A 19,523-nucleotide genomic window follows, 5' to 3' on the forward strand; every position below is an offset into this window, starting at 1 on the left:
AGTAGAAAACAGTGTATGATACTGTACGTAAAATGCTAGCTGTGAAATTAGCCTGGAAAGACAAACGAATCGTCATTATATTCCAAACTTTTTCAAAATGTCATTTCCAGTGGAGAATGAGATATGATGTTAAAAAACTTTAAGAAAAAAGAAAGACTAAAACCTACAACAACACAAATAATAAGAGTGCGCATTCTTCTCCAAATATTACCGGTGACTAGGCTTCTGTGTTAAAATGACAGAGGAAACTAAGTGATGAAAATAAATTGATAATGGTCTATTTTGTACAGATCCTATATTAGAGCCAGAGATGACTGGTGAGGAAAAATCTCAATGTTCATGTTTAATAAAAATCTCAACAGTCTGTCAAGCCCTAGAGTTAGATTTTTAGAAGTCGTCAAGCTTGTCTGACAGCCAGTGTAGGAGAGAATATATATAGATCTAAGAAAATTCTCTCTTTCAGTGCCTAGCATAAAAATGGCCAAAGAAAAGGCCTCCTGGTGTCCATGCTCTCCAGGCCAGCAGGATAACAGTGTTTAAAAGTAAGGGGAGCAGGGCAGGTTCTGGGTTAATGGCACCCCTGGTACAGGGTATGAGTGTGCGGACGGCGGGGGTTGAAAGGGCAGAGGGAGGAGAGGTGGGATCCAAGACTGCCAGCCCATCTGTTCAGCCAACACACAGGCGGAGAAGCAGGGAAAACAGCGTGACATTTCTGCTATCTCTACTGCCACCATGCCAGGATCTTCATCAAAGAGCAGAGACACTGTGAGACACGAGACGACATGGAGTGATGGAAAAACAAATGCAGCATGAAAGAGTGAAGGAAGTGGATAAATAGAGAATGGAGAAGTACAGAATGAAAAAAAAGTTGTGAGCTGAGGCGCAAGTCACATACTGAAGCTAAATATGGATGTAACTTGTTTGATTAAATCCAGCTTTGGAACACCAATCCTGGGCATTAAATGGATAGTACATCCAAAAATGAAAAATGTCATTATTTTCATGTTGTTCCAAACCTGCATGACTTTCTTTCTTCTGTGGAACATCAAAACAATTTGAAGAATATTTTGGTTTCCATTGACTTCCATTGTATAGACAAAACATACAATGAAAGTCTAACTATTTGGTTATCAACATTCTTCAAAACAACATGCAAGTTTGGAATGACACGAGGGTGAGTAAATGATGACAACATTTTCATTTTTTGGGGTGGACTATCTCTTTAACATGTCTTAAAACAGTTTGTTTCAGTCCTTGATTCTGATTGGTCAATAGCTTTTATTCACGATAAAACACGACTATGACCGTTTCACCCAACGGATCTATGTATCACTACAAAACACTCCTAGCAACGTAAAAAATATGTTCTTATTGATATTGTTCATTGAAGCTCAGTAGAGTATTGTAGGAAACGAGTACGTGAGTGTACCTGCATTTACAGTATATATAGGATTTTCCTTCAGGTCAGTCCTATATTCGTTATAAAAAATCAGTTTGAATGTCGGCTGCCATATCTTGTCCGCTTCGTGCAAAACAACATCCTTCAGCCGTGACTTGTTCACGATACAGCACAGACTCTCGTACCTTTTTGCTTACTTGCGTTTAACATGTCTTGGAAAATGGCCTCAAATGTTGCGCTTCGTGTTTTTATACTCGCAATTTTCCAAAACGTTCTGGTTAGTAATAAGTCCATCGCTTTAAATTCAAGAATGACTACTGTATGTAAATATGAGAGGGTATTCCTATCATATTTAAATGTGATTGCCAATCCCAAAACCTTAATTCTACATGCGCCCTGGTCCACATGTGGGTAATACAGGTTTGAATCAGAACAGCAACATTATTATAAAATCCAAATTTTCCCAATGATTTCCTCTTTACTATATCAGTCCAATAAAATGCAAAATTCAAAAACAAAAACATAAAAAGACCTAAATGAAGATAAAGAACAAGAAAGGAACAAATAATGAAAGGGCAGAGAATGAAAGAGATCAGATAATGAGTGCATGAAAGAGAAAGATGGGACAATGATCAGATGAGGGACAGGTGGACACCACTCACTCTATAGAAAGTTCCACACATGTGCTCGTCAATAGAAAAGGAAAAAAAGAGTAAGGAAAAAAGGAGAAAATCTGTTGTCCTCACAAACATAGCCGTGGGGTATCTGTGCATTTGGCACTGGGGCCCCAGAGGGGAGGTTACAGATGCCAGGGGCCACTTTTGACTGATGTCATGTGTGTGTGTCAGTGAGACCATAAAAGCCTCATTCTGCTCTCTTCATACTCTTCCAATCATCTCCATCAATGGCTCTATAATTAAATCACAATCAATTACTCTATATGAGAAGCCTTCATTAAAGCCAGTTCTCTGACAATGCTCTAACAATCAGTGCAACACTACAGAAAAAAAAAAAAAAAAAGCATGAATTAGGATGTCTGTTAAGGTTTTATTATGCTTTTGAAATATCGGCGGCAAAGGCAGTGTGGCAGATTCTGTAATTTCCAGTAATTTTACACTTCAATAGCAGATTCCACGCTTGTTTTTGACAGCGAACACAATAATGTGGGCCACTTGTGTTCACACAGCCAGAAAGACCCCCAGGTCACTGAGCAAGAAAAAAAAGAAAAAAAAAACAACAACAAAAAGACTGGAGAGTCTGGGACTTGACCTGGATTACATACACTCACACGCAGCATGCCACCATTCATTAATTCCTGTCGTTTTTTTGATTGTTAGTACAGCATGGTGTCTTAATCAGTCACCATTCTAGTCATCTGAATATTAACACGCCAATCAGACCAAAGGGCTTTTTGGCAGCAACAATACACAAACCACATACCGCTTATCCAAAGTGTGTCTCTCTGATGTACGTCCATGAAACAACACTTGTTTGCTTTGTAATGTCTTTTAATGTCACCCTATCTATTTTCTAACTGCATGTTATTGATCGTATTGTTGATCGCATTTATATCTTGTAATTTTGAATCAAACTGTTGAGGTTAAATTTTCAGGCTCACTTTCAAATCCGCATCCATTCAATCACCAAACGACGGGTAGAACTACGTTTTTCTCGGATGTACAGTATGTCACAATGTGGTGAAAAAGTTTTGTTGTGACTTCCAATATATTGTGACTTTAATTTATGGGATATTTGTTTTAGCTAAAGGAGAGATGACAGAAAACATATGGAAACAAGCCTGGCAATGGGATGTAGACAGAACACAGATTCAAACCCACATTGCTCATTTGAGCACCACAGTTCACACATTTAAAAACAATTCTTAGACAAATCATCAATTTAAAATTATGCAAGATTTTACGTAAGAATTTGTAAGAATTGTTTCATCAGGTCCAATGTGTCTGGAGCACCTCTAAGCCACAGCTCCGACTATAACATCTATTTTTAAGAGCATTCTTCCACTCAGCATTCTTTTCGTTGGTCAGGCACAAAGGTATGGGCTGCTTTATTGTCCCGTATCCTTCCAGGGGATGAAACGGAATTATTAATGTTAATTTTCTGTGTTGATCAGAGACGGGACAAGAAAGAGCACCCTCATCTGGCCAGATCAAAGGCAGAGGCTGTCAGTCTTAAATCACGCCAGACATGGTGCAGAGGACCCTCAAAGCCAGATCTGATCCACAGCTTTCTAAACTCTCCACTTCAACAGGAGGAAGTGTGAGAGATCACTCTTCCCGAAGATTGATCGCAGGGAACACCTCTCTTGACGTGATTAGAAACACATGGAAGTTGAAGGTCTATGTGCTTACCACCTTTCTCGTTCCCTTTCTTTCACTCTATCCTCCAAGTCATTATTTTTTTTCCATCTGCCTTTGCAAAAGAAGTGCTTAACCTTTTTTTGCGCGAGAGATCTAAGGTGAGATTTGCTTTGAGCGTCTGGGGTGAGTAATGGTGGAGGAAGCCAATCAATACCTCTTTGCCTGATGATGGCCATTCAGGGTGTAATTGCGTCGGGTGCCTTTTCCTCCAATGGAACATAACTGCCCCTTTCATCTATTCACCTTTTAGTAGACTCAACCATTTTTGGCTTTGTCTAACCCCTAATTGCTCTCAGACCTGTTTTGTCTTCTGACAGGTGCTTGAGTGCTACAGATGACAGGGGTATTAAACTAAGGACATGCATATGCAACTCCAGCAAGAGCTTCTAGAGGACCTAAGGTCTGAGGCTACCGACAGGTTGAATTACAGGAGCCATGGGAGTCAAGGATTGTTGGCCAAAACACCAAAGGCCGGTTTGTTTCTCTGAGGTGTGAACGCGGTCATGTGGTGACATCCACGATACATCTGCACCAGCTGTCTTCGCCATGACTGCCTGTCCTTTTGACGCCAAACCTCCCACTGCAATAGCACCAGCCGTATCGCATGAATACATTATCGGCTTTCACCACGTCAACGTCGCTTCATCGCACCTCGTCAACCAAGAATCCTGCTAATTATGTACAGAGACTCTATGGTGTCTCTCCTGAACGTCGTGGAGGACAACTGCACATTAAAATGGATGTCAGAGGCTGGCAAAGTTAGCGCACATTAACAAGGCACTGCTGTTCGGCTCTGGCCATCAGACTTGAACTGTAGAGTTGATCGGAGACAATCTGCTCATGGTATGGAAGAGAGACAGAGGGAGGACAGAAGGGAGGTGGCGGAAACACTTGTCTGGATCCGTACGGGGGGTGGCAGGAAGCAGAAGGAAGCAGGGCTGGATGAACAATGGAACAGACTGGCGAGCAGAACGCCTCCCCCCCTGCTAAGATCTCTGGCTTCTGCTCTTGGTCACCACAAATCTTCAGAACTTCGGTAGAACTTCTCCCAGCGTTCTTCATTTGAGACTGAGGATACTTTCTCCAGTGACTAGCAGCCTCACTCTTTTCAAACTGTTCTTCAGTGTACTTCTAAAACACAGACAAGACTGAGGTGAAGACATTTGTCCTTATTTCTTATCGGGCTGTGAAGGCTCCACCTAAAGACATTTTCCTCAAACCAAATTCTGAGCTCCAACACATCCCTCAAGTATGTTGTGCATTATTAATGACATAAACAAACAAACAAAAAATCCTTAAGAAAGACACAAAGGTCTGGAACAAGCATGGACAAATTTGTGGCAGTCTATAAGTAGGGATGACAACATATCCTATTAGCTATTAGCTGATTATAAACATCTTATTTGTCAGTATTGGCCTATATAGGATATTTAATTGTGCATGTACATTTCCCATAATTTCCCATTTATATTACCTTTGAAGACATCTAACACTCACTAAAAGATAATAATAATTTAATAACACTGTTAAAAGTAATAACTTTTTAACAAAAATTTAGCAAAAAAAAGGTCACTTTTCATACTGTACATTATAATGCTACAATACCTAAATGATTGCAGTTTTTTGTGTTTTATTTTTAATTTATTGATTTGTTAAGTTTATTTCGACAAAATAATACATAATTGTAATATTGGCAAGTTATCGGACTTAACAAAAATAATTATCGGCTTATCGGTATGTCAGTGCATCCCTATCTATAAATATTAATATGATTGTTTCCATTTCCTGTGAATTGTATTGATCCTTACCAATTGATTGGGTTACACTTTATTTTGATGGCCCACTTTCTACTAACTATAAGTAACTTTGCAACTACATGTCAACCAACTCTCATTGGAGTATTAGTAGACAGTAGTAGACTGCTAGGTTAGGGTTTGTGTAAGTAGAATAAGTTGACATGAACTGGCAAAGTTACTTTTAGTCAGTAGAAAGTCTGTTGGAGGACCATCAAAAACAGTTACCATTGATTGGAATATCATATCGACTGCAGTAATTATTTCTGTAAACTTTCCAAATTTAGATTGAATTAATCGGACTGTGTCAGAGACTTAAAGGGTTAGTTCACCCAAAAATGAAAATTCTGTCAGTAATTACTCACCCTCATGTTGTTCCAACCCCTTCGTTCATCTTTGGAACACAAATTAAGATATTTTTGATTAAATCTGAGAGCTGGATCACTCCTCCATAGGCTTCTAAGGGATTGAAACTTGCTGGCCCAGAAAAGTTATTAAAGAGATCGTTAATATAGTCCAAGTGACTACAGTGGCACAATCTTAAGTTTATCAAGCGACGAGAATACTTTTTGTGCGCAAAACCCCCCCAAAATAACGACTTTATTCCACTATTCATTTCCTTCTCTCTGGGCCTCGAGTTGGTTCACGTAGTGTTTTAGCGCAGCGCTTCTGTGTTGTACGTCACACGCATCACACACATGACCAGCGTCGGCCAATAGTGAGCCTACGTGGTGACGTGCAACACAGACGCGCTGCGTTAAAACACTACGTGAACTCACTCGAGGCCCAGAGAGAAGGAAATGAAAAGTGGAATAAAGTCGTTATTTTTGTTTGTTTTTGCGCACAAAAAGTATTCTCATCGCTTGATAAACTTAAGATTGAGCCACTGTAGTCACCTGGACTATATTAACGATCTCTTTAATAACTTTTCTGGGCCAGCAAGTTTCAATCCCTTAGAAGCCTATGGAGGAGTGTATCCAGCTCTCAGATTTAATAAAAAAATATCTTAATTTGTGTTCCGAAGATGAACGAAGGTCTTACGGGGTTGGAACAACATGAGGGTGAGTAATTACTGACAGAATTTTCATTTTTGGGTGAACTAACCCTTTAAGCTTTAGTAGTGAGAAAATTGCGACAACATGGTACAAAAACCAACAAAAAAGTCACTGATGGTGGAAATGCTACAGATTGGCCATAATGCTTCATAATGTTCCAGAAGCCCTCAATGGACTCTGAATTTGGGAAATGTCATAACCTGAATCCAGACTGAAGGTGGAGGTAAAACCCGTGAGGTCTAATCATACAAGCGGCGCAACACTAATCTGCCATGTTCATTAGCACTCGCGCTGTACATCATTAGTAGTATCCACAGAGCACCATAATGGCACAAATTACACCGTCATCCTCAGCTATAATCACCCCACTTTCCACAGCCATTAAACTGAGCAAAGAAAGCCTGAGAATCCACAGAGACTGGAAATACAGCCCAAAAAAGGCAACGATACACACTAAAAGTGGGTTCGCTACATTTGGGATTTGTGAAATATCTAAAACCGACTCTATATTGTCTAAATGGTGATCTGCTTCATAAATCACCAAAAATGCATTACAGAAATGAAGCACAACAATATGATGAAATTAAATTAGGCTAATAGATTCTGATGGTTTCGCAAGACCTTGTTGCTCTCAAACTTTTTGATTTAAGAACCCTATTAGGCGAAACCCATGAGGTGCCTGACCTCCACGGATCTAATGGTTCTTTCATTATGTCTTGTTGAATAGTTACAGTGTCACAGCTAAACCTAACAAATTTACAATCGAGACCAAGTAATCATCAGTCCCTAAAGAACCGTTGACCCCTGCAGATGCAAAACCATCTGCGACCATAAAGCTTCTGCCTGCCTGTCCTTTGAACATGAAAAATTAGGGTTTGTTTAATAAAAAACAGATTAATGCTTATTCTGAATTAAAATACACAGCATTTTCAGTGATTAACCACTTTAATAATCGAAAATGAGTTTCATTTGGAGCTCAGGTACTTGTTCTATATGGATTCAACTCTCATTCGCATACTGTATCTTGGCCATCAGGATACTGTGAGGTCATGTGCTCAGTACAGTAAAGTCTCTTTGTTTATACAGTACACATAATGGAAATACTTCAGACGTTTGTGGTACTAGACAAGTCTGGGTTAGACTGGCACCATCCAGGCTTCAAGTACAGACTCTCTGAGCTACGTGGCAAAGACAACTCACCTCATATACACATGACATAACAGGACATGACAGGTGCTTGGCATGTTTCTGATTACTTGAGGAACATTATGGGAATATTCAACCTCAAAGACCTTTCAACTTCCTGTTTAAAATGAGGAATATGAGTTGAGAAGATGGGCTTCAGAGAATTTCTCACTTGGAAAGGTGCAAATTAGCCTGAGATTACAGTGAGTGATGACATGAAAAAAAAAAAGAGATGAAAAAATGGGTACAAATCTTCAGAACTACATTTGTCTGATGGAGAATCTCATCGGCAGCCTGTAAGTAAATTCTATAAGACCCTCGGCACAGGATGCATATGATTATTATTTCCAGAAAGAATAAAAGCAATGTTCTTGCAGCTTCTATTAGCTCTTCCCATTCATTTCCACTTAATCTGCCATATTCTTTTACTGATTGTTACCTTTCAGAGACTGGTCTAAGCAAGCCTGCCACATCTTCACTCTTTAATGTAATCAAAGGAAGAAGCAAGCCCATACTGGATACAAAATGGATAAGTCGGAACAAGAGGCTTAGCACATAGGTGCTATAGATGGGGAAAAAAAAAAGAATAAAAAGAAAAGACCCATTCAGCAGTGGGACACACAGACCCAATCACATATTCATGCCATTTTCCATTCATCCAATCATCTTAATCAGGACATTGCATCTTGGGAATCATAGGGGAGATGATTGAACTTCCATTAAAGAGGCCTTTTAGTGATTCATATGTAGATGGAGGAGAGAACAGCGGCGGCCTGTTAGCTACTGTATTCCTCCACTCGAACCGCACGCATGAACCTCCCTGTGATACTGTTACCATGGTGAACTGAAGACTGAGACGACCATACCCTTTCACAGAAATAAACCTATCTCCAGATCACAGCGCTCGTAAAGGTGAGGTGGGCGCCGGCGTGGGCAGCTGTCGCCATTGAGGACTTACATGAACATGGTTTTATACTCCTAGTAGGGATTTTAAGAGAGGGAAGCCGGTAGTTGATCTAAATTCTAGACGCCCTATCATCTGATAAAAAAAGACCAGCAAAGTTTCTCACATTTAAAATGGTCCCAAGAGATATTTGGACACTTAAGTGATGCTTAAAAATGTCATTGCATTGATTAAAAAATTTCAAAGTGGGCATCTGAAACCAGGTGTAACCACATTAACTATGCACATCCACTAACGTTTGACAAACAAAATGTGTCATAATACTTATTGTGAAATGTTATGCTTGGAAAAAAGTTATTTAAAAAAATAAATGCCAGCTGTTTTTGTATTTTGTTATATAATGCAATGACAGTCATGCATTTTTGAGCGTGCCTAAGGCAATCTGAATAGGCAGTCATGTGTCTCTTTAGAGCTCTTGATGTGCAATGGTGTCAGGTTTTTGCTGATGAGTATCAGACTTTGTTGTTGACTTGATCTAACATACAAACATACAGCAGGAAAGACATTAGGAAATGTGTTAATTGAGAAAGAGAGACGAGGGACAAGGGGGGCTGTCACTCCGTCAGCAGGTCTGTGAGGGACGGATGAGGTAAGTTGCACCATCTGTGACTCCGACACTTGTTTCAGAAGCTTTTAGAGGCCATTAGCACACTCACTAAAGGTCACACACCAGTGCTCTCTCTCTCTCTCTCTCACACACACACACACACGCAAGGTCAAGCACATGCATACAGGCATATTCACATATAAATAATCACAGATGTACAAACATGCACATACACACAATAAATCAATCTCAGTCGAGCTAAATATGAATTTGACAACAGATGAGTTGAAGATGCCACCAGCATGTACCTGTCAACCTCACTGAGCATCATCCTGGTGGAACGGTGCTTTTGAAAGACAAAAGTAAAATATGACTATGACTCAACATTACTCCAGACTATGACTAAAATGCTCACAAATGTGACAAACAATAAATAAATAAATAAAGTGACAGTGAATAAATAAAGTAGATTTTTTTTTTATTTGAATGAATTAGTGTAATTAAATTAACTAATTGATAAATAATTGAAATGTTCTTCCTGCACTACTTTTAACACACAGGCATACACACTGCAGCTACATTTTGTTGTCACTTCATCTTCTCGTGTTCAATCCTTTTCTGAACAAACAAAGTTTAGTAATTCACAGGAGTAACAACCGCATTCTACAACCAAACTAACTACTCGGGTAGTGATAACTGGATTTAAATTCTATGCAGTACTGTTCAGAACCAAACTGAACAACTAGCTTTTAATGGTGTATTTAAATGTCATTACTGTGTTTTTATTGGTCAATGTTAATATGCGCTTGGCTGGCGTCTTTGAACTTTGCAACTTTCACCTCAGTTTTCTCACCATCTTGCGCAAAGAGTGTTGCATTTTCAAAACATTGTATCAAATTAAAAGTTCAACTCAAGACTTGAGCATATATCTGTTTTCGAATGCAAGTACAAGAATACAGGTGAACACCACCATAAAGTAGATGGCAGTGCTTCCTTCACTATTTGGCATCTTTCAACTGAGTCGTTCATGCTGCACACAATAGTGATGCCAAATTCGCAAATGCATCATCTTATAAACTCATGTATTTTAATAAATCAGTTGACTATACAGTACATGTCTTAAAACTTTATTTTCACAAATTAATAATTCTTATAAACCTGTGAGTTTTAATGAATCAGATGAGAAGTATTCTCAAAAAGTATTTTCCCTGCAAATGAAAAAAAAAAAAAAGATCAATAAGTTATGACAACATCTGTTTTTACATTGCTTTAGCTCATCAAAATAAGCTATACTTTTTCTATAAATTGTACAGGATTCAACAATTTTTTTTAAGTCAGTTTAATGTAATTTAAGTTGAAATGACTTAAACATTCAAGTTGATTGTACTAAGTTTAAGGCAGCAACTTTTTTTTTTTTACAGTGCATATGAACCAGTGGGTTTTAATAAATCAGATTGACAAATCAGTCTCAAACAGTAAATGAATAACTCTTATGAAACATTATTTTGCTTAAATACTATTTTAAGTCTTATTAATAGTGTTACCAGAAATTCTTCACAAAGAAAAGATCCGCTATCACGGCAGCTGTGGTGGAATTTGCCGGAAGGCAAAATGGCCAAGAGATGTGAGGAAAAATGAAAGGAGAGAGGCAGAAGAGTGAGAAAGAAAAGAGGACAGCTGGTGACAGAATGGAGGGAGCAGGCCTGCTGCAGTCTCTGTTAATGGCAGTAGCATGAGTAGTGAACACTTGTTCTCACTCTCTCTCTCTCCTCTACATAAACATCCACTGGGAGAAAAGCACTATCATTACACACACACACACAGGAACTTTCTCTTTCATTCTCTCTCATTCCACCTCTCCACTCCATCAGTATCTCATGGTTTTCAGTTAAAAAAGCTGGTTTAGACAGACTTGGAAACAAGCTAACCATCTTAGTCTGTTTTATTTTTGTATTTCCCAGCATGGTACAGCACTGCCCTCAAAAGTGTTTATCAAACATGGCTGTTCGAAAAGACACCCTGTTAATCTTTCGCCTTAAAAGGTAAAGCTGCAAGCCGCATTCCTCCCTCGCCTCTAATGGGAGACAGTCATGTGCTCGGGTCACAGTTTTACATGCGAGCCGAGAGGCTTTGAGGAACAGCAATTTTGCTGAATTGCTTCACATTAAGGTTAATTATGCAATATTTCATTTCTGATAAAAAGTAGCAGGGTCGATGAGATAAAAGTCTGGAAGTGTTTAACGCTATATGTAGTTTCAGTGAGAGACGTTTAACGTGTTTGAAAAGAAATAGCTCAGATCTGACTTCAGGAAAGATGAACAGGGATTACTGCAAAATGAGTAAAAGTAAAGTGAAGTAAAGTAAAAAAAAAAAAAAAGACACTTCCCAGTCAGATTGGATGATCCGGGTTGAAAGACACCGAAAAATGCTGATAAACACTTGTGGCTATGAGGTGTGTGCTCACTGTGTGTGCTGTGACATTTGCAACTGTAGGTCTCAAATAATTGTGTGTGTTAGCCAGTGTAATGTGTGTGTGTGTGTGTGTTGTTAAGGGTGTGTGTTTGTGTGTCACGGCAGCAAAATGAGAGGCATTTGGCAGTCCACACGGGCCTCCATCTGTCTGCAAGATGTAAAACATCCTAATGGGTCCCATCCTCCACCTGAGGCTATACCTTACCCTCCCATAGAGCTACTCCATCTCTGTCACATACGCACCCACACAAGCTATACAGTTCTCTTGTAGTGCTAAATAATCAGTTTGTCACACAAACACACTATAGCACTAATTTAACACAACACACAAACACACGCATTTAAACGTACTGAAACTAAACAATATACTGTACACACAAAGGTAGGAAACACAAAGGGAGCTCAACTCACTGATTCCAAATAGAATCTGATATTAGCATGTTGCTAAGCTAAAACTGTGATACAGTGAGGATAAACATACATAGAAGACACAAAATCACTGGGTAAAATCAATGATTTTACTTTATCAATACTGTACTTTTCAGCATTTGATGAAATAATTAATATCAGTAGAGTGCCTATATGATGCTGTCTAAGTAGGCAGCTCATAGAGCAACGGTGTTAGCTTAAACAGCCATGCAACTGCTATAATGCTATACATACCCACCCAGTATTTTTTTTTTTAAGCAAAAAAAATAAAAACTGTTAATTCCTTACCACTATAGTGAAAACTATATATTTTGACATTTTATAGTAAGATACTGGTAAATTTACAGATCTTGGAAGTAAACAACAGGTTAACAATCTTACAAGTCATCTTACAATGTATAGTTAAAAATTTTTTTTTTATAATTTTGACAACTTTAAATTTGATGGTATTTTGTTTGTTTGTTTCTTGTTAGAATTTGTTATCAGTACTTTAGGGTTTTATGTTGCATCTTATGTTCATGTTTATTGCATTATTAGTGTCAGGTGTGTTACATAATGGTGTTTTGTATTTGCATATAAACACTTTCTTTATATTAGTGTATACCTGAGCTAGTGGAAAGGCTATTTTTGATGAACTCTACTTCAGCATGTGCCTTTGAATGCTAAGGACTGAGATAGAGCGTGACATGAAAGGTTGATTTTCCTCTTTTGTCATATGTTTATTACCGAGCTACAGGGCACTATCCTGGCTTAATGTCCCAGATTTGCAGCACTGCTCTGACCCACAGACACAGCTACCACCAGATCAACATGGCCACAATCTGCAGAATGGACACTAGCCAGTGACTCCCACTGGGCACTAAGTAGTGGCCAATAATATTGTATCTGAGCCAGGCAGAGAACAAAATACCATCCACACTGGCCAGCAAAAGATTTAACAGGCACATATAAAACAGAGATAGAAAACAGAAGAAGAAACTAAGCCAAAAAATAAACATTTCAACTAGACAGTGACAATGTCTATAGGGATTCTGACCTCAAATAAGACATTCATATTTAGTATTAGAGAACCCAAACTGTGTCTATAGCCTCATTGGCACACTAGACAACAAGATGGCTGACATTCAATTATACAAATCTGGTAAACACAGACTGAAATACCTCTCTCAGCATCTCCTGAATTAAAGGAATAATTCGCCCAAAAATGACAATTGCATAATAATGAATTCATTCCAAACTGTCTTCTGTTCTTTTTGGAACATGTAAATTAACAGCATACATGTCGGTAACAACATAAGGATGAGCAAATGATGATGACAACAATGTTTAGTGAATTACCTCTCTCTTTAAACACCGTAAATGAAGACTGTTTCTTCATTGAGAGACACTTCAAGCACTTGGAAACACTCTCTGATTTACAGTTGGTGGGGCTAGAGGTCACGGTCCTCAAGGGGTGTACTTCACCTGCTCTTAACCTTTGAGGTCAGACATCACAAATACACATAATGCTAATTGAAAAGAGCAGTCAATAATTGTTCATCGATCTACACAATGCTTGAGCTGGTTTAGTCCCCTGGTTGCATGTAAAACATATAAGGACAAATACAAGGGGAATAAAAATGGAATAAAAAATGTGCTAAAAAAGTTTGTTGCGTCAGCCCTTGACATTCATTAAGAGCAGGTCACTTAAAGGAATAGTTCACCCAAAAATGAAAACTATCCCATAATTAACTCACCCTTAAGCCTTCCTAGGTGTATATAACTTTCTTTTTTCTTTCTCCTAAATTATGGGGTAATTTTCACTTTTGGTTGAACTATTCCTTAAAGGGCAAAATGAGCTATGTAGCCTATAATTGAACCAACTAAAAATACTAATTCAATATAATGTTTATACGAGACTACATGAGACAGTGTTCTCTACCACAAGGGGCTTTCCAATTCAACTTCCCAAACAAACATTATTAACTGCTGACTGTCAGAGTTGCAAAATAAATAAGCTAATGATGCAAAAAAATTAAATAAGCCAAAAATAAAAATAAATAAATAATAATATGAGAAGCGTAAAAAAGACCTACACACACAGAGAGAGAGAGAGAGAGAGAGAGAGAGACAGAGAGAGAGAGAGAGAGAGAGAGAGAGAGAGAGAGAGAGAGAGAGAGAGAGAGAGAGAGAGAGAGAGAGAGAGAGAGAGAGTTTGTGGTAAACTTAACAATCTGACAGTTCCAAAGAATAAGGGTTTATGCAGACACACAACCTCACAATGAAAGTCATGTTAAGCAAAGACTCATCAGTTACTTTAGACAGCATTGTAAAAAAGCTATGCAGGAATGTTCACAAACTTATGGAGAATTCCACTTTTCTATAAACACATTTTCAGTCCATTTAATCCGTGGATATATGGCCCATGCAGGGTGACAGGGCAATCTTGCAGCAAAAGATTCTGGGTTACGTCAGCTTTAAGCGAAGGCTGTGTCAAATTCCATGGCACGCTACGCCACCAAACGCCTCTTGAACCCACATCTTTAATCCCCGCTGCCATCCAAATATAAATAAATAAAACTACGGTGGTTTTCAATAACCTTTACAAACCTCACCCCATCAACCACTGACAAGCCAACACATAAACGCTTATCACCTCAGAACAACGGTGCGCATTAGAATGATTGCATGGGTGCGAGAGGAGAGCTGGCCGCAGTGGGCGCTCTGGCAGACTCTCGACAGACACATGGAAGAGGAAAAACAGTGGGATCAGGCCGAGTCAGACCGAGTCGGATTAACGGAAGCGAGAGCCGCGTCGTAGCCCCCACTTCCTGACAGGTTGAGACGGTTCACCTTGAGAAAGACACCAGCTGAATCATGTTCTCCGGCTGTTTTCCCTCTCTCTGCTGTTTCTATTTCTCTCTCTCTGTTGGAATATTCGGCGTGGTGTGCTTTTCAGTTTTCCCGGCAGCCATCCAAATTAAAACAATTATAGAGCTAATTGCCCGTTAGGTGGAGCCTGCCGGGGCGTCCATGCTCTGATTTGTAGAATCACTCATGCGGGTCGTCCTCCACTGTGATGGAGCCGCCTGGTCTTGCTGGTGCTGGAGCCAGAGCCGGCCGGCCAGTCGATCGACGGGCAGATGGGCAGGGGTTGGCACAGGTGCCCACCGTGATGCAAATTAGGCTTGGCACAGGTGCAGTGTGAAGACAGGGGAGATTGAGCGCTGTGACGCAGAGATGGCGTGCCATATGGAGGTGAAGCTGACTACTCTGTTTACCAGCGGTCAAAGTCAGTTACATACACGCAAGCGGGTCGAGACACTTTCAACCGCGAGCATGAGCCAGCAGAGCGTCCCAACAGCAACTCGAGCCAACATTCCGCCACACGACACGTGACCGCCCAGCGACCCAACACCACAGCTTAGCACGTGTCAAATTAACATCTATACTGACCTTTACATGTGTGGGAGAATCTTTTAATCAAACCACCCTCAAGCTTAAAAGAATACTTGCAAATCATATGCAATTATTTACTTACCTTTATGTTTGCTCCAAACCTGTATGACTTTATTTATTCTGCAGAACACAAACGAATGTTTAAGAATTGTGCTGGTGTCTCTTTTGAGTTTTTAAGTTTCAAAAAAGAACGCAACATTTTTAAAGTCATTATTTACCGGACACTTGCCCTAGCTCTCCTTAGAAGTCATAAGTGAAGCAGCGACATCCGATTCTTGAATGAACAGCTCTTCTGAATCGGATCTCTTCAACGAATCAGTGAATTTAATGAATTATTCGTTCTCTAAAGTGGCTCACCTGATTCTCGAGTTCAACTCACTTAATCCATTCGCAACAATTAACAGGCTCACTGGGAAGATAATCAGTGAATAACAACTTAACAGTTTGGATTATTTGTCACAAGAAAAATTACTTCAGATGATGAAGACAAGTCAAATGGGCCATCTTCATGATATTTTTATGATGCTTTTCTGTCTTTTTGAAGCTTGAAAGTTTCAGTCCTTGCACTTGCATGGAAAAAGAGTGACCAAAAGTATATTTCAAAGCATCTCCTTTTGTGTTCCACGGAAGAAAGAAAGTCATACTTGAGTAAATGATGACAGTATTTTCATTTTTGGGGAAACTCTTAAGAGAGGCAACAAAAAACAACAAAGACAGAAGAGGAGAGGGACAGACAAAAGGAAATACAAACACAAAGAACTGGGGTCTTACCTCAGCAACCCAAATCCTTTCTTCTTGGTCTTCTTATCCAACTCATCACCGACCTCCTCTGATTTCTTCTTCTCTTTCTCCTTTCCTTTGCTTTTCAACTTGTCTTTCTTTTTGCCTTTGGCCTTCTTCTTTTTGTCTTTCTTGTTCTCCTCATTGTCTCCCGCACCTTGTCTGGAGGAGCCACTGACCGGAGTGTCTCGTCCAGAGCTCTGGTCGGACCCCTCATCTATTTCAATACAACAAGCAAACATAAAATATGAGCATATACTGTAGTTCCCCACAATTGGGCAGCATAACCAAAATATACATATTTATTGCACATTTCTTCTTGTGTTTATTCAACAAACTGCACAAATGTATCTACCATGGTATAAACGGCATTGCAAAATCTCAACTGGCTGACAGATTTCTATATTCACTCAGTATTTACCTTCAAACGGCCTAGTGCTAGTGTGGCCTATATCTCAGTTGGAGTCGAGGAAATATTAAAGATCTCTTCATAGATATTTTTTCCAGCTAATCTGCCCTGGTGCATCATAAATTATCATAATCTGGAGAAAAAAGAAAGAAGTGATGCAGATAACTGGATAGAAAGAGGCGGAGGAAGAGGAAGAGAAAGATTAGCATTGGAAAAAAAAAGAGGCTTGGGTAACTGAGGAACCTGCTGACATAACCATCTGTTACTGGCTATCCACTGTGGGGCACTGTATGTGTGTGTGGCGATCAATTGCGGCTGCATTATGTGTCTGCGCTCTGAGGTTTGTCAGATGGTGGCGGTGGTGCTGGGAGCAGATGTACGTTTACCAGGCCGCCTCAGAGAGCGTGATAAAAGAGAGATGAGGAGACGTGCGAAAAAGCATCAGTCTTTCATAAGCCTCACAGCGGCCATCTTACTAACCCTCCACTTGTAGCTCAAGGGAAGGTCCAGATAGCCCTGTACGCTGTGATTTATTGATGGCTAGTTGTATCTTACAGGCCAACATATGACAAGGGAAAAGACAATTAGACCGTGAAGAGACAAGTGAGATCAGGGCTGGAAACCGAAAGATTGCTGGTTGACTAATATGTTTTTCAATGGCCGATATTGAGGCGTAGAGAGCAGGGTGACCAATATTTACACTTACAATGACAAACTACATAGAATTGCGAAAAATAAACTGAAACATGAGACAATATTTCTCAATATTGCAGAAATACCAAATCTTTTAATTCGCCAAGCTGATTAATCGACCAATTAACATTAAATTAGCAGTTCTTTGGTTCTTGCACATGCATTCTTCCATTGATAACAATGTATCAATAATCGACAGTGTAAACTGATATGTGAATGTATGACTGTTATGAGCCAGACTTGTTAGTGAATACAAACACACAGTTTAGTCCAAATTGTGAACAAATTACTCTAATTCCGGGTTCAGACTACACAATGTTTTTGTCTGTTACGACACTGTATCAGATTATGCGATTTTGACTACTAAGTTCTTGTCGTGTCATTGAGAAGAAACATGTCAGACTACACATTACTTCCCGACCAATCATCACTTGCCGTCTTTAACGATGTGCGTGATGTCATAGAGAAGGTGGAACTAGCAACTGACTTCCAGAAACAAGAGTGTAAACACTACCGAAGCGCTGTGTTAGCTTAATGCTAATTCCAGTATCAGGTTGCTGAAGCGTCTCCGCTATTGTTCACCAGCATTTATCTTTTTTCACTCTGTCATGGTAGACCCTTGAGGAAACATTATAAACTCAGGAGTATTGTTGCCATAACTCCACGAACCTTTCCTCCATCGCATAATTTCACCTAGCAGCACCAATACCATCATCTCGTTTCGCCATGTTTGAAAGCTGTGTACGGAAGAGCATCTGTGCTCATATTGGTCAACTCCCCAGATGTGACAAAATAAAAGAAAAACTTGCATGTTTAATTTTTATGTCGTGACACAGTGAAGCATTAGAGACGTGGCATTGGCTGTTGTTCCCTATGACACACTTTACAAGATGAAACAATCGATTCTTGCATTCCATTGTCGTTTACAAATCACCACAAATCCTACATCAAACCGATCGCGATCGCGACCGTTGAGATCATGTAGTCTGAACCAGGCAAAAGCAGTACTGTTTTTTAAATAAAATAATGAAATATGTTACGACCATTTTTTGTTTTAGTATTATTTAATACGATGGTTCTCAACCAGGAGGCCTCCTGGCAAACTGCCAGGGGGGCCCAATAAGTAATTGAATTATATACAAACAATGAAAATGTTAACACAAACACTAAAAATAAAGATTAAAATGACATCATATTTGGGGTTTATTTATTTATACTACAACAGAAGTACTAACATGCTGAGAGCTAGGATTGCCCGAGTAACTTTTACGTGGAAAAGGAAAACAGGAAAGTCATGAAAAATACACATCTCTTACTTGGTGATAAAGAATATATTGCATTCAGTATGACTGTGAACCGGTTCAATATTGAAAGACGGAGATAAACAAAATGAAAAAATAAAAAAAAGCATGCAAAACTCTCTGAGCCTCGCCTACACAAACGAGTTTGAGGACAAGTCGGTTCTTCCGAGGCTTAGTCCAAGGCCAACAGCAACATCCGTTTCCCCATGGCCTGATTTCTACACAAACAAACACCGATTCGCATGTTTAAACTAGCATTGAAGCGGGCGGCTCGGTAATGACCGTACAGCCGCCCTATTATTCGGAGACACAGAGGAACCTCAAAGGCCTGCTCCAGCTCCCACTTCTCTAATATGCATCAGAAAACTCTTTTGTTCGGACCAGCGCAAAGGCTTATTGTAAATATCAATCCGCTGAATACAATGCTAAACGCCGGGGGGAAAAAAATGGCGAGAAAGGATAAAGAAAAAAGGGGAGATATTTCCCATCATGCTCACGTCTCAATACGAAAACACTTAAAAAGAGCAGGGCTTGAGGACTTAGAGAGCAGTACCTATGCTCTGAAAGCCTTACATAATAAAGCTATAATGACACTGCTGTGAGCTCAAAGTGAAATAATGGAAACCATTTCAAAGGGAAATAAATCCCTTCCTTAAATGCCTCTGTTTATCATCTTCACT

At 39.5% G+C, this 19,523-nt stretch overlaps 1 protein-coding gene across 3 annotated transcripts in view; it reads right to left on the reverse strand.

Moving 5' to 3' along the window:
• Positions 1–19,523, reverse strand: part of pard3bb (par-3 family cell polarity regulator beta b) — a 335,104-nt gene that overhangs the window by 94,042 nt on the left and 221,539 nt on the right. For all 3 annotated transcript variants that reach the window (XM_084421753.1, XM_084421752.1, XM_084421754.1), the window contains one exon: positions 16,432–16,657. In XM_084421753.1, the coding sequence (XP_084277879.1) occupies positions 16,432–16,657 (226 nt within the window). The remainder of the gene's footprint in view (positions 1–16,431; positions 16,658–19,523) is intronic.

The sequence above is a fragment of the Rutilus rutilus genome (genome assembly GCF_951802725.1).
Source record: "Rutilus rutilus genome assembly, chromosome: 10".
NCBI classification, from domain to species: domain Eukaryota; kingdom Metazoa; phylum Chordata; class Actinopteri; order Cypriniformes; family Leuciscidae; genus Rutilus; species Rutilus rutilus.